This window comes from Borostomias antarcticus, assembly GCF_949987555.1.
Source record: "Borostomias antarcticus genome assembly, chromosome: 19".
Taxonomy (NCBI): domain Eukaryota; kingdom Metazoa; phylum Chordata; class Actinopteri; order Stomiiformes; family Stomiidae; genus Borostomias; species Borostomias antarcticus.
Window position 1 is genome coordinate 4,379,238 of NC_140252.1, and position 21,336 is coordinate 4,400,573.

The 21,336-nt window shown below is 47.7% G+C and overlaps 2 protein-coding genes across 2 annotated transcripts; one reads left to right on the forward strand and one right to left on the reverse strand.

Moving 5' to 3' along the window:
* Nucleotides 1–17,207: 17,207 nt before the first annotated feature.
* Nucleotides 17,208–17,585, forward strand: LOC311321452 (histone H2B-like; the record flags this gene model as incomplete). The annotated part of the gene is made up of 1 exon (XM_084453433.1): nucleotides 17,208–17,585. One exon carries the CDS (start codon nucleotides 17,208–17,210, stop codon nucleotides 17,583–17,585), a length of 378 nt encoding a protein of 125 aa, XP_084309559.1.
* A 2,495-nt stretch (nucleotides 17,586–20,080) lies between these two features.
* Nucleotides 20,081–20,392, reverse strand: LOC311322130 (histone H4; the record flags this gene model as incomplete). The annotated part of the gene is made up of 1 exon (XM_084454161.1): nucleotides 20,081–20,392. The coding sequence occupies one exon, from the start codon at nucleotides 20,390–20,392 to the stop codon at nucleotides 20,081–20,083; it is 312 nt and encodes a 103-aa protein (XP_084310287.1).
* Between the last annotated feature and the right edge of the window lie 944 nt (nucleotides 20,393–21,336).

The window sequence follows — 21,336 nt, forward strand, 5'->3', positions numbered from 1 at the left end:
TGGAGCCCCACTGGATAGAACCTCCTACCTCAGCCCAACCCTTCAAGCAGCACGTCCTCAACCAGGCCAGGCCCAGCCTGGCCTATGTGCGTGGCTGGCTTGTTTCTGTTAAGGAGGGGTAGGACGGAAGCTAGTCATGCCACTGAAATAGCTGTGAATTGAAATGACATGAAATAATGTCTGATAAATGAAGATAGGTCTTGTCGCCTGGACACATCAGTTCCAATACTAATCCAGCACAATAAGAGTGGGATAGCCAGTTACCTCACAATAACTAGCAGCAGCATATAACATTAATGGTAGTGGTCAGTGGCTAAAGAAGTTACACTGATGATTCCTGTAACGTTAACTATTTTGCTGCAATTGGTTCAACTTCTGTTTCTGGACAAAGGTAAGGGATAAACCCAGATAACACAAGGCCAGCGGACCTACAGCGGTTACCCAATGAACGAGTTGGCGGACCTCAGGTGGAATATAACACAAGGCTTGCGGACCTTCAGCGGGTATCCAAAGGACGAGCTGGCTGCCTTGAAAATGCACGTTTATCATAGTTTTTAGCATAGGCCCATAGACCTCCATTATCAAGGGGGTGCGCACACAGAGGAAAAAGGAGCTAGCTTACTACTGCACGGATCGGTTAAATGTTGGTGTGTATGGATCAGTTTCATTGAGGACAAAGCGACATTTGAGCTAAACTTGCTATGACAGCGGCGTTCCCCTTTAAATTACTGCACATGAATTCAATAACTTACATAGCACCACCAGGTAACCACATTTTTACATAGCTTCTATAACATCCAGTGACAAAAAGTCTCCAACCCCAGGGTTTGAACTCCTGCCCTTCCACATGGGAGTCAGGCACTTTATCCACTATACCACCAGGGATCTGGATAATGTGCGGTGTCATAGTGTTTTTGTTTTGGTGTTCTGGGACCACTGCCTCTTGTGGTGGCAACATAGAACTGCAGGTCAACAACACGACGGAGGGAAAGAGGGGAAGGAGGGCAATAGTATCCAGCTGCAGCCGTGCAGCCACCGAGATAGGACCTGAGAATTAGGACCCGGGAAATAGGACCGCACCGCAGGTATTCTGGGAATTAGAGTCCACTACAGCCTATATGTATTGCTAGTTGTCATATATGTAATCATCCAGATTTGTGACAAAAGATTAAAAATTAGACTAAAAATGACCTCAGTGACTGTAGCTAGTAGCTAGCTCGTTAGCTAAGCGCTGTAAAGTTACTCGAAGCTCAAGACTACTTTTCATTTATTGAGATAGCAGCTAACAGCTAATCAATGATATAACACTTGCAATTGTTATATACCCCAATTATTTTAAGGACAGGCATTTCAGGACAAATCTGGCTGGAATAAGACAGTCTTTATTATTCCCGGCGCGTGCATTATGCCGCCCCTCTAACGTTATTTGCAATTTAGAATACCAGCAATAACGCACAGCATAAGGAAACAACCGACAGCGCCTCTCCCCTCCTCCTCCTCCTCGTCCTCTCCCTCAGAACCGGACTCCGAACCGGAGGCGGCCATAGAGAGTGAGTCCACGGGGGGGCAGAGGAATTTCCTCAGCAAAAAACGCAGCACGATACTGCCTCTCTACCAACGGCAGGAGGTAGCACGGCGCGCACGAGGGAGGCACAAGCAGACCATCCCTCGCATGCTGGGCCCCGAGGCAGACGAAGCACAAATCGTGCCGGTCCAGCAACACGGGGCCCTTAGAAGGGCTTTTGGTGGGGCTGGAATGTCTCCCAGTCCCGCCGCTTCCAGGTTGCTGACCGCTTTCTTCATACTTGAGGTAAATCTTCACACTCAGTCAATATTTCAGCTCGCTGAAATATTTTGGGAGCAGTTTGATGGGTTTAGCTCTCTTTTATACAGTTTAGAGAGTAAGGCACCTGTACCTGATTGGCTGTCAGATGCGTTCAATTTTAATATTCATATTCAGTCTGCGTTGCCTTGGCAACGGGGTAAACCACTAGGAGCGAAGCCCCCCTATGGGGCGAAGCTCTGCGAAATAGAACCACACACAGTCTAGTCTATTGCAACCAGCGTTTTAACGACATGCAATAAGCGAGATTAGACTACAATAAGGTTAGAATTATTATTGTTTATTGCAAGCGGTCTTGTTGTTAATGTTTGGACTGAACTGGGCTTTAGAATAGCAGGCTAACGTAAATATTGCAAATATAGGCCTAATGTCTAATTTGCATATAACAACAATCAAATGTAGGCTATTAGGCTAGTTGTATAATAATATTGATGTTCTTGTGTGTTATAGCCTACTGTGTGGTGCTGACGATTTAGTTAACATTGCAACCATCTGTCTGTCGAGTGCGCATCTGTCTTTATGTATGTGTGTGTGTGTGTGTGTGTGTGTTTGTGTGTGTGTGTGTGTGTGTGTGCGTCTGTCTGTCTGTGTGCATCTGTCTGTAGGTGTACATCTGTATGTCTGTATGTGTACATCTGTCTGTCTGTATGTGTAGGGTGGATTCAGGTAATGTGGGACAGTTTTTAGTAGATGCTCCGTTAGACTTTTTAAACAAATATTAACTTAACCCAGTGATGCTTCAATAAATCATTTTAGGCCTTATAAAAATGTATGAGCTGGAATTAAATTGGAATACAATCATTTTTAGAAACTACACAACTTCAAACCTACCATGACCCCCTCTTTCACTTAAGCAGCATGTTCAGTTAATGTGGGCCAGTCATTTTTAGATTAAAACAGAAGATTTATTTTCACTGGATATTAACATGAAAATTAACAATGAACATTTTTATTAGATAATTATTAATCATGTAATTCAATGTTTAGGCACTATAGGCCTTTAGGTTTAAAAAATATCATGTGTAGGCTAGTTAAAAATATCATGTGGTTAAAAAAAAAAAAATGTTTCAATCATGGAGGTCTATGTCAATCACTCTTGTCAATGTTCCTGCAGTAGACTATTTGTCATTCAGTCTACATTTTTAGGAAACACTCCCTGCAAATGAAAACTCCTTCATCAAGAGTCCGTTTTCCTCCGCACAGGACCGGTGATACCAGAGCTCCCACATGACACATTTGACCCAGTCCTCTTCTTTTTTGGGGTCCTCTGTATCCCCATAGGTCTCCTGGCAGCCGTTGCATTTTGTTTGGTCTTGACTGACGCCCACTTTTCCTTTTTTGTTTGTTTGGACCACCTTTTCCTCTAGCTAACCATAGCCCTACCCTTTAACCTTTGGACTACAACGATCATTTCATTTAGCTAGCTAGGGGATAGGATTAGGGTAGGATTAAGGTTAGGGTAATGGTGGATTAGACTTTGGTTTAGGTTAGGATTTAACTTTAGCCTATAGATAAAAGATAACTAAATAAAGCATAACATGCTGGTCCACTTTACCTGAACAATGCTGGCCCACAATATCTAGCATGTTCAGGTAATGTGGGCCAGTGACATAAATCATTATTTTCATAAAAATGAAACACTTTTTCCCTGTGGTTAGACTACTTCATTATGACCCAGTAGTATAACTTGTTACCAAATTCCAATTCCATTAACAGCCTTAACACTGAGAAATAGAATGGCATATGCCACTGAACTTACCAAGTGTGTTCACTGTATAGACCCCCTGTGAAGACAGACCACGCCCACTCTGATGATGTCAGACCAACCCAAACCATTGTTTCGTGGCAAGAAGTGTTGTAGTAGCAATCCAAGATTGGTATGATAGATATCTATGGAAGGGAGGCTAGCCTCCCTTAGGGCGGGTTCTTTTCTCTTAAATCAATGTAATGCCTTTATTTCTTGCTAATTTGTGATTGGCCAAAACGCTGAAAAATTAACGCAAGGGAGGACAGTACTCCGGCCCTGTCTGAACAGGATTCAGATATTGACATTTTGTTAGTCCAATCACATTCCAGATTCCAGATTTACCACAGTGAAGGCCGATTGAGTCTGCGTTGATGTCTGTGTTTCTCTTCCATGTGTCATTGGAGACTTTTTGTGTGTTCGTAGCTCCATAATATAATACATCCGAAAGTATTATACGACATATTATACATCAAACTGTTCGTCTATTTGTCTTGATTCTAGCCATCTAAATATCCAAGCTGACATAAATACTTTTTGAGCTAGAGCCGTCTGAACACGACAGTTCCACTGGCTGGCTATAGCCGGTAACGTTAGCTACGAGGTGCACGTCAGGCTACGGCATAAGCAGGCGCGCAGATTGGCTGGAGGCGCAAACTGTCGGCAACTCGTCCAAAATATTTCTAGAGACTGGGTCGCAACACCGGATCGGAGAAATCCACAGCCTGGCTCCTGCTTGCGTGAGAATTGCTTAGCTTATTCCTCAAGCTTCCTCATCCAGTGATGGATGGGTGGATGGAAAACTTTCAACTGAATGTTCATATTGTTCTGATAATTGTAGGCTATAGCAACAGTGGCAGCTTTGACAGCAACCCAAATGAGCTAATCCCATAGCTGTACCATTGCTAGCTAGCCATGAGCGAACTGTTGGATACTGTATTGCTGTGCAACGTATTCCATTGTCCAGTTGTCAAATCTATTTGCCAACAAACTGTTTGAGAGCCAGCACACCTCAGTGTCATATATCACCTAACCTCTCCAGCACCTCACCAATATCAATTATTTTCTCTCTTTAGAGAAGAGTACAATCCATTACAACAACTATTGCTTACAATGTTTTATTGTTGTTTTGTAATATTTTATCATGAATATGATAAATAAATGCTGCATTTAGTTAAAGAAAGTGTTATTCAGTTGTTCATATGCTACAATTGACTGTAAATCCACTTTAAAGCTAATATTTAAAATAACAACTGACTGAGGGAAAGTCCCCCCCGGCGCCCATGGGCGGTTCACCTCTCTTCCTCCTGTCTTCCTCAGTTTTTTGAGTCACCAGCCTCCACTGGTCTGTGTACACCTGTCTGTATGTGTACATCTTTCTGTATGTGTACATCTGTCTCTGTCTGTCTTTGTGTGTTTGTCTGTGTGCATCTGTCTCTATCTGTGTCCATCTGTCTGTCTGTATGTGTGCATCTGTCTTTCTGTATGTGTACATCTGTCTGTCTGTGTACATCTCTGTCTGTATGTGTGCATCTGTCTGTCTGTCTGTCTGTGTACATCTGTCTGTATGTGTGCATCTGTCTGCCTTCTCTGTGTGCATCTTTCTGTCTGTCTGTTGGTCTGTGTCCATCTGTCTGTCTTTATGTGTGCATCTGCCTGTCTGTCTGTGTCCATCTGTCTGTGTGCATCTGTCTGTGTGTATGCATCTGTCTGTATGTGTGCGTCTGTCTGTCTGTATGTGTGTGTGCATCTGTCCGTCTGTATGTGTGCGTGAGTGGGTCTGTCTGTGTGCATCTGTCTGTCTGTCTGTCTATCTGTCTATCTATGTGTGCATCTGTCTGTCTGTGTGCATCTGCCTGTCTGTCAGACTGGGAGGCCCTGGAGATCTGTCTCTGTGTCTGTCTGTCTGTGTCTGTCTATTTGTGTGTGAGTTTGTGTGTGTGTGTCAGTGAGTGGGACGCCCTGGAGATTGTGGAGCACAAGTGGGCACAGGAGAACGTGGAGGACTAGCTGATGTCTCGGGACCTCAACTTCAGTGGAATCTTCTGCCACTTGACACTCAAATTGACACCTTCATTATTATTATTATTAAAATGCTCAATGTTAATATGCAATGATTGTGTTTGTGTGTGTATTTTAATATTTATTGTTGCCATTTTAATATGAATTGTTAGTATTTATTTTTGAATCAATGTTTTGATAAAACTCCCTCATAGTTCGAATCTGAATCCATGCTTTAGTCATCTCAAAACTGATTAAAACTTGAAAAAGGATGGACCAAATTATGAAAGAATTGGTAAGGTGTTGATAAAAAAGAAGAATCCTATGCTTTAGTCATCTCAAAACTGATTAAAACTTGAAAAGCATGGACAAAATTATGAAAAAATTGGTAAGCTGTTTAAAAAAAAATGAAGGGTCATATTTCTTGTCGCTCCATGGCTGCAATTACTACTCCCACTCACTGGGTGGCACTGTTGCAAAAGATGCACGGCTGCAGCTGGACTGTTCTCAAGGAGGGAGGGAGGGAGTGACAATCGGACAATTCAAATTCTGAAAAAATGTCACACTACATCTACCATGTCATGATTATACTTCGTTTTTTCATGACATGGGAGATTTATTGAGAAAGTACTTGCAGTAGCTGCATACAGTATTGTTTACAGTCAAACATTTTGAAGCGCTGTGGGCTTATTTTTTGATATAAAAAAAAATCTGTGAAGATCATTATTGAAGGACAGTCTGAACTGAAAAAACTGTGGTTGTATGGATATATCTAGTACAGTTTTACTGCAAATGAGATTTCTGTAGACACACCCCTTCCCTGAAACAGCCAAATTAGGTAATTCCGAATGGGGAATAGGTGACATAATAGCCTATATGTTTAGAATGTCGATGTCAATGTCATTGTATTTCTACAGCACTATTCATACAAATGTAGCACGTAATGCTTCACATAAAGGGAGGAGGATAAACACATAAATCATATAAACACAGTGGGAACAGATTTAAAAGAAACAATAAAGGGAAAATCATTACAAATTCCTGCCTGGAAAATGCATGTTTATCATTTATATCGTTTTTAGCAGAGGCCCATAGAACTCCATTATAAAGGGGGTGTGCGCACAGAGGAAAAAGGAGCTAGCTTACTACTGCACGGGGGCTTCTTCATTGTCGGGTTTGACCAGAAGAGAGACTTTGACCTCATAAACCGGGAGTATGTATAAATAAATAATATAAAAAAATATGGGTTTCCAGAAGTATTTATTGATATGATTAGACTATTGTATGCGAAGTCGCAGGTGGCCGTCAAGGTTAATGGGAGTCTTACTGATTTTATTGAGCTAAAGAAAGGACTGAAACAAGGGTGTCCTCTGAGCGCAGCGCTCTATGTTATAGCCATCAGCCCACTACTCAACAGAATAAAGAATGATAAAAGAATCAGAGGAGTTAAACCGCATAGGACAAGAGAGAGGGTAGCTGCCTATGCCGACGACGTGACTGTCTTTATAAAAAATCAGAAGGAACTCGACATAGTGAGAGAACACTTTCATGAGTATGAGCAGGCTTCAGGAGCCAAGTTAAATGATAGCAAAACTGAGTGCATCTGGATAGGAGAGGAAAAGAAAAAACCTAACCTGCTCATAGATGTAAAAGAAGAAATGAAGATATTAGGAATTTTATTCAGCAATAAGGATGTCATACACAAAAATTGGCAGAGAAAAGAAAAAGAAATAGAAGAAGAGACTAACAAGTGGAGATTCAGGACAAGTACATACAACTCAAAAATACAGATTGTAAAGACCCTTATTATATCAAAACTACTTTTTTTAGCCAACATACTCCCACCACCTGCAACCACAATGCAAAAGATTAATAAAATGTGTGTTCGTTTTATATGGGGAAGCAACAGGGAAGTGGCAAAGAGAGCCCTGATGTATAAGAGCACGGCACATGGTGGTCTCGGTGCTGTAGATGTTGGCCTGAAGCTGAACATAGCTTATTGTAAAAACATAGCAAAAGGAATACAAAATAAAGCAACATGGATAGGGGAAAAAGACCAGTGGAAACGAACAAGACGTGGACCAACCGTACCTGGCCACAAGGTGTCATATGCAGTCTTCGTAGACAAGTACGCCGGTCTAAATATTGATTGGTGCTCTCAAACTAGCAAAAGCATATATCAACAGATAAGTGACCACCTCTATGGGGGGATGGTATTGTATAAAGATTTAACAGAAGACCAAAGTAAACAATTAATCAAATATTTAAACTGTGATGATATATCTGGAGTCATGCGTGACACTATGTGGCTGACGGTAAACGGCAAACTACCCGTCAGAGAGGTGCTGAACTACCTCCCCTCAGTCAGGACAGTGGAGTGCCCAATGCCAACATGTAAAGAAATAGAAACAATAGAACATCTTATAATAGAATGTGATAGAGCCAAATATGTATGGAAAAAAATGCATGATATAGGAGTCAAAGTGCCTTGTGAATGGAAAATGGTGTATGCCAATTTTGACAGCACCGACAACCATAAACTGTTTTATTTATGTATCTGTGTTATGAAGGCCCACAATCTTAGTCTTAGTTTCCCCAAATCAGCTCTATTTTCCCCTGTTATTTTCCTTATTATTGCCATACATTTCATATACACTTATGAAGGTGTACATTGTTATTGTTAGTATATATAAGTTCAGTTAAGATTTATATAAGATATGTTAAGTATTTAGCAAGCGCCAGGTTAGTGGGCGTGGTTTTGATTGGCGTACGTGACTTGACGCATGTTTTCTGTTTTATGGCACGAGCCCTGAGGTAGTCTGTGTGTTAGGTGAGGAAGAGCGGTCACGTCCCGATCAGCCAGAAAGTCGGCGAAGTATAGAAAGATTAGCCTCTTCAAGGTGGACTCGTTACTGTGTAGCCTACTGTGTGATGCTGTCTAGGAGACCTGCCTGACTGTTAGTAGTAGATCTCTAGCTACCCGCATCACCGCGGGAGTTCAGCGTTTGTAGTGAGCTAACAGCGCTAGCCGGTTTAGCTGTGTGTTCCCGTTAGCCAGCCTTGCTAGCCGCCGGCTACTAACGTTGGCGCATAACTAGCCGAGAAAGAAGACTAAAGCCAAACGAAGCCGTCGCCTCCGAGGTGAATTGCGACCGATCGCCAACACCACCGGAGCGGACCGGATCACCGGAGCTGAACCTCTTCACACCTCTTCACGCCTCTTCACACCTCTTCGTTTACTACGAAGACGCCCCATTCCCTTCCAGTTGCTACGTCACCCCCCCCCAATCTGCTGCCTTCCTCTCAAATCACCTACGAGCTCCAACCAGGCCTCAACGCGCTCTTTTTCAGTCCGGGACTCGAAGCCTTTTCAGGCCAGGTACCGTGTGTGTGAGTGAGTGTGTGTGTGTGGCCGGCGGGAGGGAGTATATTGGGATGTATATATAATTTGTATGAATAAATGTGTTTGTTTATATTTGATACATTGCTGTGTGTTTAGTTGTCTGTATTGTTTAGTTTAACCGCTAATCTAGTATTGGGTTTGAGTATTATAGTGTGATTAGCTGAGTTATAGCTTGTATTATTATATATTATGATATATATGTTTATTCAATATTATATGCTAGTTTAAAGGGTTGCTGTCGCCCCCTGCCTCTATCCTCCTACACTGCCCATCTAGCTCAGAATTAGTTAGATAGCCAGCCCTTCCTAAAGTCATACAGTCCTTTAGCTACTCCCTGGTTACATTTGGTCCTTCGAGCCGGATAGGTTTGTGTAGTGATAGCATGGCTGAGCGCAGCCAACCAGACAAGACAGTTAGCCCCCCTTCTCCGCCCCCTGAGCCAGAGCCACGACCACAGAGAGTCCCCCGGTTGCCTCAGAGGTTACAAGAGTATGAGCTTGAGCTCGAAAGCTCACTGAGTGGTAGTGAGGAGCGCACTCCACCGGACACAGTGGTCGGAGAGGCCGAGGTGTCCGCCGGCGCGCGGGTGGCTAGCACCGAGACAGCCATCAAAGAGCACCAGCCTGAGGATGAGATGGCAGAACAGCAGGGTTTTGCCGTAGAAACGGAAGAGCAGGAAGGAGAGCGGTGCTCTGTCCGCTCAGAAGAGAGGTACAGGCCCGAGGCCCGGTCTGACAGCGCCTGCGCGCGGAGGAGGGAGGGCCTCAGCCTTAACGATCTGCCTCCCAGCACGGCGCGCTCGAGACCTAGCTCCCGCCGTTCAGTGGCTTCCTCCCGGTCCAGGGTTTCCGTGGGCAGTTCTGCCTCTGGGGCGGATAGCATGCACTCCAGAGGGAGTAGTGCCGCGCTGTCAGAATGTATGCGCCAACAGGCCGAGATGGCGTTAGAGCGTGAACGCCTCCAGTTCGAGCGCGAACGCCTCCAGATGGAAGGAGCGGAACGTGCGGCGGAGAGACAGCGTCAGGAGGCGTTAGAGAGGGAACGCATCCAGTTCGAGCGCGAGCGCCTCCAGATGGAGGGGGCGGAACGTGCAGCGGAGAGGCAGCGCCAGGAGGCGGAACGTACGGCGGAGAGGCAGCGCCAGGAGGCGGAACGTACGGCGGAGAGGCAGCGCCAGGAGGCGCTAGAACGTGAACGCCTCCAGATGGAGCGCGACCGCCTCCAGATGGAGAGAGAGCAACTGCACGCGGAGAAGATGGAGGAAGCGATGCAGACCATGCGTGACATGTGCATCAGCAGAGCTCCGTCGGCCCGTAGTTCCAGAGCATCATCCGCACGCCCATCGCGAGTGCCATCTCCTGAACGCCCCACCGACGGCTCCATGAACCCCGCCATGACTGTACAACTACAGGCCCAGCTGACCACATTGAAGGAAGAGGACCAGGGACCCGACCGCTACGCGGCCCAGAGTGAGCCCCCGTCGCTGCCCGGGAGGGGAGCCATTCCACAAGAGCGTAGCACACCCCCAGGTCCTCCAGCGAACCAAAGGGCATGCAAGCCGGAGACCCAGACAGTCACTCCAGCCCCTCCGACCATCCACTACAGGATGTTTCCCCAGGTGGAGGGACCCAAGTTCCCCTTCTTCAAGGACGAGGACAGGAGCCAGTATGTGGAACTACGCATCTGCCTAGACACGCTCCTGGACGACTCCTGCTCAGAGTCCTACAAATATGCAATTCTCCTTCAGCATGTGAGGAACCCCAGAGCCCACAACATGGTTCTGGCCCATGCCTCCTCACCGACGCCTTACACCAGAGCGCTCGCCGACTTGGATGCCCGCTACGGTCGTCCTTGGAACCACGCCCTTGCTGAACTGCAATCCCTCGAACAGCAGGCCCCCATCAAGGATGAACGGGCGCTGGATGACTTCGCGCTCCGCGTGCACACCTTGGTAGGAATGCTGAAGACGCAGGGCCCAGCTGGCGCCAGCGAGATCAACAGCACCTCCAACGTAGAGCGGCTGCTCCGCAAGATCCCACGCTTCCGACAGGAGAGGTTCCGGCGACAGCAGCGCATTCGTAACCCCGGGAAGTTGGGTCTGAGCATGGCTGCCTTCGCGGAGTTCCTACTGGAGGAAGTGCATGACACCAACGTAGACGCCATGAGTTACGCTGAGCCGAAGAAGGAGAGGGAGAAGGGAGACCGCTGGGACAGGCCGAGCTCGAACAGAGGACGCCCAGTAGGAGTGCTGCACACGGAGGAGGAGCCTCGGAGAGAGAGGAAAGCCCGACCTGAGGGAAAGGATTCCTCTCAACCCCCTCAAAAGGGACGGAGAGGTCCACCGCCATGTCCGTACTGCACCAGCGAGCACTGGTTCAATGAGTGCAGTGACTTCAACAGCCTGAGTACCGAGGCCAAGCAGAGGTGGCTCGAAGAGAACAAGAGGTGCTGGAATTGTGGGCGCGACCATCTGGCTAAGAACTGCACCTTGAGGCGAAAGTGCAACCGCTGCGAGGAGGTCCACCTCAACATCCTACACGAGGTCTCCCTCGCCAGGTCCACGGAGGGCACCAGAAGCCCTAGGTCCAGTAGCGCACCGGAAGAGGAAACACCTGTCTACTACCTAGACCCAACCCAGAGCAGCGGCTCCAAGGTCCTACTGAAGGTGGTGAAGGTCCGACTCCACCACAACAACGCTGTGTACGACACATACGCCGTTCTAGACGATGGGTCGGAACGGACCATCCTTCTCCAGGAGGCAGTGCGCCAGTTGGGGCTCCAAGGGACTGAGGAGAAGCTGACTCTGCGCACGATACGTCGCGACCTTAAAGAGGTCACCGGGGCGAGGATCAACTTCTCTATCTCCCCGGCGGGGCGGCCGTCGGACAGATATCAGCTTCAGAATGTCTTCACCGGAGACCAGCTAGCGCTCTCCCGCTACGACTACCCCCTGGAGAGATTACGCGCAAGATATCCCCACCTACGGCGAGTAGACCTGCATCCGATAGAAGGAGCGGAGCCCACCCTTCTCATCGGCTCGGACAACGCTGCACTGATCGTGTCGCTCCGTCCTCCGCTGAGAGGACCACGAGGCTGCCCGCTGGCTGTTAAGACTGTGCTTGGGTGGGCCCTCCAAGGCGCTACTGAGTGGAGAGATAGAGACGGGAGAGCTACGTCATCCCTCCATGTCCGAACCGAAGAATTGCAGACCATCAACTGCCTTCACACCAGTGTGGACTCCACGAATGCGGCGCTACTAGACAACGTCCAGAAGCTGTGGACACTAGACGTTACGCCCTACAAGAACGAGAAGCTCTACGTACGGTCAAAGGAGGACGCCTACGCCATAGACCTCCTTAAAGCAAAGACAGTGCGTATTGAAGTCCAGGGCGTGAAGAGATACGTCACACCACTACTCCGAAGAGAACCCATGCCAGAGTTTCGAGTGTCCCCTCGAACCGTCCTGCAGTGTCTGACCAGCACTGAGAAGCGTATGAGGAAAGACGAGGTCCTTGCTGCTTCTTACAGAACGGAGATGAAGAAGCTGACGGAGTCCGGTCTGGTGAAGAAGCTCGAGCCAGCCGAGGCGAATCAGAGTGCCGAGTCTTGGTACCTCCCGCACCACAATGTGCACCACAACGGGAAGAACCGAGTGGTCTTCAACTGTAGCTACCAGGTGGGGAAGCTCAACCTCAACCACTATCTTCTCCCTGGTCCAACCTTGACCCCAGCCCTCTTGGGAGTCCTGGTGAGATTCCGTCAGCAGCCGATCGCAGTCAGTGGTGATATTAAGCGAATGTTTCACCAGGTCAGGATGTTGGAGGAAGACAAGCCACTCATGAGGTTTCTCTGGAGAGAGGACCCGAGCGACCCCGACCCCTCTATCTACCAGTGGGAGGTGCTACCCTTCGGGACGACCTGCAGCCCCTGTTGCGCCACCTATGCGCTACAGACTCATGCCGCACAGGAGACGGCACCTCCTGGAGTGTTCGACGCCGTCCATAAGAGTTTTTACGTGGACAACTGCCTCCACAGCTCGAAGACAGCCACGGAAGCCCGCCAGCTAGTCCAGGACCTGCGTGCTCATCTCCAGGAGGGTGGATTTGAGATCTGCCAGTGGGCCAGCAACGACCCGCAAGTCATCAGAGACCTCCCGGAGGAGGCCAAGTCGACCAGCAGCGAGGCTTGGGTCTCTCACTCACCAGATGACGCTCAGGAGATGACGCTCGGACTTATCTGGCAGTTCCAGACCGACACTCTACGCTACCGCAACAAGCCTGCCAAGCCCCAACGTGTCACGATGAGAACGATATACAGCACTCTAGCGAGTCAGTACGACCCACTGGGATATATCGCTCCCTTCACGACGATGGCCAAGGTGCTTGTCCGGGAGCTGTGGGCCCAGGAACGAGGATGGGACGATCCTCTGCCTCGTCACCTAGAAGAGAAGTGGAAGGCCTGGGAGCAGGAACTTCCCACTCTCCAGCACATCCAGCTGCAGCGGAGCTACTTCCCTCCCTCCACGGACCTAGAGAGGAGTGTCATCACGCTACATGTGTTCTGCGACGCCTCGGAGATGGCGTACGGGTCCGTGGCGTACGTCAGAGCGGCAGAGCTTGGAGGTGAAGTCCACGTCTCGTTTGTCCTGGCACGTTCCCGAGTGGCGCCGAAAAAGCAACAGTCCATCCCAAGACTGGAGCTGTGTGCTGCCCTGAACGGTGCGCAACTGGGAAGGTTCCTGCTCGACGAGCTCCAGCTACCTCTGACGAGCGTCACCATGTGGTCAGACTCAACTACCGTCCTCCAGTGGTTGAAGTCAAGCTCATGTCGGTATAAGGTGTTCGTGGGCACCCGAGTCGCAGAGATTCTGGAGTTGACTGAGGTGAACTGCTGGCGTTATGTAGACACCAAGAGGAACCCTGCTGACGTCATCACGAGAGGGGCAACTCTCCAGGATCTGGCTGAGCCCCACCTGTATCACACGGGACCAGACTTCCTAAAGGAGCGGGAGTCAGAGTGGCCAGCCACGCCTGCGTTAGCAGAAGACAGAGAGGACAAAGAGCTGCGGAAGACGTTGTTCTGCGGAGCCACCCAGGTCGTAGACCCTGCGACTACTCCGGGAGAGGAGTGTGAGACGCTCGAAGAGCTGCAGAAGAGGATGTTCTGCTCCAAGGCCGGTCTACCCCTAGTTAATCCGCTCAGTGCCGAAGATTACACCGCTGCGGAGCTCCTGGTGCTGCAGAGTGCCCAACAGGATGCCTTCTCCCGAGAGCTGGAGTGTCTCGAGAAAGGGAAGCCGATCCCCTCGGACAGTAGACTCCGCGGCCTAGCTCCAGAGCTCGACGGTGGTCTCATTCGCGTGGGTGGCAGACTGCGCCGCGCTCAAGATCTAGACCTAGACACAAAGCATCCCATCGTGCTTCCCACTAAGCATCAGGTCACCAGGTTGGTCATCAAGCACCATGATGACAAAGTGCAGCACGCGGGTGGAGAACGTGTCTTCGCGGAGGTACGACGGAGATTCTGGATCCTCCATGGACGGGAGGCGGTACGGAGATATCAACGGTCCTGCTCGGACTGCCAGAGGTGGCGAGCCACCCCGCCGCAGCCCATGATGTCCGACCTGCCCGAGGACCGGCTGCGACTGAGACAGGCTCCATTCCACTCCACTGGGGTCGACTGTTTCGGGCCACTCCTAGTCCGGAACCGGCGAGCCTCAGAAAAGCGGTGGGGCATCATCTACACCTGCCTGACGACGAGAGCAATGCACCTGGAAGTTCTGCACCAGCTCACAAGCGACAGCTTCCTCATGTCCTTCAAGAGGTTCACCTCCAGGCGAGGGACCCCTAAGACCCTCCGGTCGGACAGAGGCACCAACTTCGTCGGTGGTGAGGCCGAGCTGAGGGCAAGCTACGCCGCGATGACTGAGGAGGCCCGTGACAGACTCGCCTCCCAGCAAGTGAAGTTTGAGTTCAACCCCCCAAATGCTCCACACTTCGGGGGAGCCTGGGAGCGGGAGATTCGCTCAGTAAAGAACGTCCTGCGTACGATTCTCGGACAGAAGGTGCCTACAGATGAGGTGCTGGAGACTGTACTAGCAGAGATTGAGGGCATCTTGAACTCCCGGCCCCTAGGCTATACCTCCAGTGATGTAGCAGATCTGGATCCCATTACGCCCAACTTCTTGCTGATGGGGCGGCGAGACTCTGCACTGCCTCAGGTAGTCTACGACCCTGCAGAGCTCACCGGAAGAAGATGGTGGAGGCACAGCCAGGTGCTCGCGGACCAGTTTTGGAGGCAGTTCATACTGCACTACCTGCCGACCCTGCAAGTCAGGCAGAAGTGGACGAGGGAGAGGGACAACTTGTCCGAAGGTGCCGTGGTACTGGTGATCGACCAGTCCCTTCCACGCGCCGCCTGGCAGACGGGCAGAGTGACCAAGGTCCTGCCGGGTCAGGATGGAAGGGTGCGGACGGCCGTCGTGGACGTTGGTGGTCGCACTTACACCCGACCTGTGGCACGCCTGATCGAGCTCCCTCAAATCACAAAGGACACTGTCACCTCATACCTCACGCTGCTAGAGCAGCCTAGCCAGTGTGCCTTCCATAGTTAAATGAAACCGAGGGTTTCATGGGGCGGCTGTTATGAAGGCCCACAATCTTAGTCTTAGTTTCCCCAAATCAGCTCTATTTTCCCCTGTTATTTTCCTTATTATTGCCATACATTTCATATACACTTATGAAGGTGTACATTGTTATTGTTAGTATATATAAGTTCAGTTAAGATTTATATAAGATATGTTAAGTATTTAGCAAGCGCCAGGTTAGTGGGCGTGGTTTTGATTGGCGTACGTGACTTGACGCATGTTTTCTGTTTTATGGCACGAGCCCTGAGGTAGTCTGTGTGTTAGGTGAGGAAGAGCGGTCACGTCCCGATCAGCCAGAAAGTCGGCGAAGTATAGAAAGATTAGCCTCTTCAAGGTGGACTCGTTACTGTGTAGCCTACTGTGTGATGCTGTCTAGGAGACCTGCCTGACTGTTAGTAGTAGATCTCTAGCTACCCGCATCACCGCGGGAGTTCAGCGTTTGTAGTGAGCTAACAGCGCTAGCCGGTTTAGCTGTGTGTTCCCGTTAGCCAGCCTTGCTAGCCGCCGGCTACTAACGTTGGCGCATAACTAGCCGAGAAAGAAGACTAAAGCCAAACGAAGCCGTCGCCTCCGAGGTGAATTGCGACCGATCGCCAACACCACCGGAGCGGACCGGATCACCGGAGCTGAACCTCTTCACACCTCTTCACGCCTCTTCACACCTCTTCGTTTACTACGAAGACGCCCCATTCCCTTCCAGTTGCTACGTCACCCCCCCCCAATCTGCTGCCTTCCTCTCAAATCACCTACGAGCTCCAACCAGGCCTCAACGCGCTCTTTTTCAGTCCGGGACTCGAAGCCTTTTCAGGCCAGGTACCGTGTGTGTGAGTGAGTGTGTGTGTGTGGCCGGCGGGAGGGAGTATATTGGGATGTATATATAATTTGTATGAATAAATGTGTTTGTTTATATTTGATACATTGCTGTGTGTTTAGTTGTCTGTATTGTTTAGTTTAACCGCTAATCTAGTATTGGGTTTGAGTATTATAGTGTGATTAGCTGAGTTATAGCTTGTATTATTATATATTATGATATATATGTTTATTCAATATTATATGCTAGTTTAAAGGGTTGCTGTCGCCCCCTGCCTCTATCCTCCTACACTGCCCATCTAGCTCAGAATTAGTTAGATAGCCAGCCCTTCCTAAAGTCATACAGTCCTTTAGCTACTCCCTGGTTACAATCTGTATCACTGTTTTTAAACTATGGAAAACCCGGTGCAAAATGTCTATTGATGGCACCTTCATTGGCTCATGTATGGTTTTCAAACAGATCAAAACCGAACTCAAAAGGAGAAGGACCATTGATCTAAACAGGACACACCCGAGACTTAACTGGGCCACAATTGATCTGACCTGACTTGAATTGTTTATTGTTTTGTAATATTGTATTGAATTGTAGGCCTGTTATTCAACTGGCTATTGCACAATGGCACTTTGAATTTTTAATATGATTATTGTTGTTAAACTGTCAAGTATTGTATTTTTTGTAATGTACTAAAATTATCAATAAAGCTCTTAAAAACGTCGTCGTTAAAAACGTCGTTCCTGAGAAGCAACGAGACCTAGAAAAATGCCCGAACCGGCAGCAAAGTCCGCGCCCAAGAAGGGCTCTAAGAAAGCCGTCTCCAAGACCGCTGTCAAAGGCGGCAAGAAGCGCAGAAAGTCCAGGAAGGAGAGCTACGCTATCTACGTGTACAAAGTCCTGAAGCAGGTCCACCCCGACACCGGCATTTCCTCCAAGGCCATGGGGATCATGAATTCCTTTGTGAACGACATCTTCGAGCGCATTGCCGGAGAGTCATCTCGCCTGGCGCACTACAACAAGCGTTCAACCATCACCTCCAGGGAGATCCAGACCGCCGTGCGCCTGCTGCTCCCCGGTGAGCTGGCCAAGCACGCCGTGTCCGAGGGCACCAAGGCTGTGACCAAGTACACCAGCTCCAAGTAAAGAGGCGGCTTTTCACGCTCCAATCTACCCAAAGGCTCTTTTAAGAGCCACCCACGTTTACTGTTAAAGAATGCAATTCCATGGCGATTGAGCTTGTAGAGTTTGTTCCAAGATTTTGTTCCAAGGTTTTCGTATGTCTTGAATGCTACTAGGCTATAATTAGTCTCCGCATGCGCCTTTTGTTGCCCAATCTAGGATTGTCGTACTTTCTCTAAAGCTGGGGTATTGCGCGCTTTCATCCGCCACTGTGAAACGACATAGCGAGAGATTTTAACTTGCGTTCCACCACATTGCATACTTTAAGTCATCTAATGCCACATTTTTTTTGATTGCCTTTACCTTTATTTAAACGTAATTCAGTGGCCACAGATTCAACTGGCCCACAAAAATTGAAGTCTGCGGGAATCGGCTAATAAGCACAAATCAGTGCTTGGTCATATTTTGTTTAGATTGGATATGATGTACAAGATGACGTAGACTACAAGATGACTAAGATATGTAATTTGTAAGTAGACCTATGCAATTAGTAGCCTATTGCGGCAGGTGGCAACATTTTGATGAGGATGGGACTCAACCCTGATGGGGAGAATCTGTTTCTGCAGTGACGATTTCAACAGTGTTGGTGGCCAGCTAGTTTTAGATGAGTTTAGTAGGCCTACAGCAAGGTTGGACATGGAGATGGGTCAAAGACGTGACGCTTGTTTTTCTGTGTCCCTTTGGTTAAGTTTATATTTTTTAGGTAAAAAATTGAAAATAAACTTATTACTTGCATACATTATTTTCTGACAACCTGCCCTAAAAAGTTGTGGTTTTAATTCATTTCGAGAGAATTGTTGAGTAAAAATGGCAAAAATGTCTTAAGTGTTGTAACCATAAAAACTGAGTAAAGAAAAATTAAAATTGCTCAAAAGAGCTGAAAGTAATAAAAACAAAACATATAAACTAGTTTGGCATAATCTTACATAAGAACTATTTTAAAGTTAATAAAAGTGGAACTATATTGTTCTTCATATTATAAATAATCCGGGGAATAATGTCAGTCAGGTCAATTTACATAAGTGTCTAGATGGTGTAACCACTATATAAGGAGTTTTTTATTATTATTTTTTTAAAAGACAATTTTGGTGGGAAATGTATCACAGAGAAGGACCCCTCTCTGCTCTTCAGGGTTGCATGTCAAGGTTAGTAACTCTCTTAGAAATATTGAGATAATTTGACATTTTAGGGTATTGTCAGGTATGATTAGGTTTACATGTCAAATGGTGTAACCAGTGAAAAACATTGATTATTGATCTTTATCATAAAAACAAGTATTTACTTTAAAAAGTATGTTTGAAAGTAGCTAGGTCATAGCTAGCAATATTTTATGATGCAGCACAAGGACAACTAACCATCTTAAGAAGAAATGTTTAGTTTATTAGTCAGTTTTATTTATGTTCCAAGTATTCTTTCGAGAAAAGGGGAATTGTCATGTACATCATAGCCTACATGTTATTTTGCCAGTCATTTTATGTTGTGTTGAGACTCAGAGATGGCCTGCCTAATAGGTCAGATACTTGTCTGCCATTTCATCATTAATACAATATAATAAATGTGGTAAATGTGGATGGTTACACCAATTGACACTGGGTTGTGTCAAATGGTGTAACCAGTGTTCCTGAAAATATGAAATTATACAGGAATATTAATTATATTCCTATTCCTATCCAAGCATTATGTTCTACTGTAGTGTAACATATTTTTAGCCATTTTGACATACATTTCCAAAGATTATAACAAAAACAAAGGTGTTTTCAGCATACCATATGACCCGCTCGATGTTGCAAAACTGGTGAAATATTAAAATTTGAGATCACCCTGATAAAATCTATTCCTAGGTAACATGTTGCAATTGATTATTATTATGAGTACATCAACATACTCTAGGTTGATAATATATTGAATTGACCACTTTTCTCTGGTTACACCACTTGACATTCAGGCGCATTTGGTCTTACTTTTTGAAGAAAAAAAAGTAGAAATGTAATTTAAAATGACAAAACCAACAAATACAAAATCCACATATTCACACACCTGATGCATGCTTTTAAAACAATATTTCCCCCATTTTTTTTTTCCATCTTTCCCACCCTTATTTGTCACTGACCAAGATACAGAATATGCATCGCCAATAAGAATTAACATGCAGATAATATGCAGTCTAATAAAAGCTGGAACAAGGTATACACTGTAAATTCATACAGCATGTATAGTATATTTACATGCAGATGACCATGGTAAGATAGTATCTATACAAGCATAGATGGCCTACAACCAAAAGACAACCTACGATGATTAATATGAATGTTATCATCAATGCAGGATATGCTGTAGCCTATCACTTTCAGCAATTCCTGAGCTTCATACGATATGGAGACATGGCTTTTAATTGTAGATGTGGGTGGCTCTTAGAAGAGCCGTTGGGTTGGTGGACTACAGAAGTGAGGAGAAAAAGCTTATCCGCCGAAGCCGTACAGGGTGCGTCCCTGGCGCTTCAGAGCGTAGACCACATCCATGGCGGTGACGGTCTTTCTCTTGGCGTGCTCGGTGTAGGTCACGGCATCACGGATGACGTTCTCCAGGAATACCTTCAGCACACCGCGGGTTTCTTCGTAGATCAAACCAGAAATACGCTTCACGCCGCCACGACGAGCCAGACGACGGATGGCAGGCTTGGTGATGCCCTGGATGTTATCACGAAGAACCTTGCGATGGCGTTTGGCGCCTCCTTTACCGAGTCCTTTGCCTCCTTTTCCCCGACCAGACATTTTCACACGTTTTTTTAAGACTGTTTTCTACGAAACCGTCGAGCTGAGTGATAAATTTACGACGTGTAGCATGTCTATTATGTCGAAACTGCGGATGTGATTGAACACAGTTGGCGCTCTTCTCTGCTGGGTGGAGCCTCAAGAGTCACGAGATAGAACCTCCTACCTCAGCCCCCCCTCCCCTCACACGTTTCAAACTGCGCCCGTGGAGTCAAATAAAGGATAAGAGCAAGAGACCAAATGTTTAACGTTTGGTCGCAGGGCCGGCCCTAGGATTCTGGTGGCCCTAAGCAAGATTTTTTTTGGTGGCCCCCCAAAACACTCCCAGCGCAAACACCAAACTAAACGCAAGAAGGAACCGTTCATCTCTTCGTAAGTAATGCCGCGTTCCAGGCAACCCGTAACCTGTGTTTTTCCAACCAAAAACAGGGAGCGATAACACAGATGATCACTTCATAATGTTGGACCACATTAAACATTTTCCCCTCTGGGAAATTAATACTCTCATTGCGTGCGCCACTTCTTGTGCCAAGGAGCGGTGCCAGACGGGCCAGCAGGGCGAACAGCGCCGGACTGGGCGCCGTTCTGAGTGCGCTGGGCAGCGGGCTATGGAGATGGGTGCGCCGGTCGGGAGGTAGACACTGCCTCCGACCTGGTCGCTCTCGCTCTCTCCCTCCTGTCACGGCGATGAGACGCCAAATGCTGATGCTGCCGCTGGGCGGGTGTGCGCGCCGTCGCCGCCTTGGCGTGGGGGACAGCAAGGTGCTTGGAAAGCAGCTTCTGGTCCTCCTCCAGCTTTCCAAACTGCTCCAGTGCCAGGCCCACGGAGGACCCGATCAGGCGGTCAGCGGAACATGTCTCTCCATCATCTTGGTGATGGAGGTGCCCAGGATGGCGATGGAGGAGATGGCTGCTGCAGACTGTACAGCCAAGATCGAACCCAG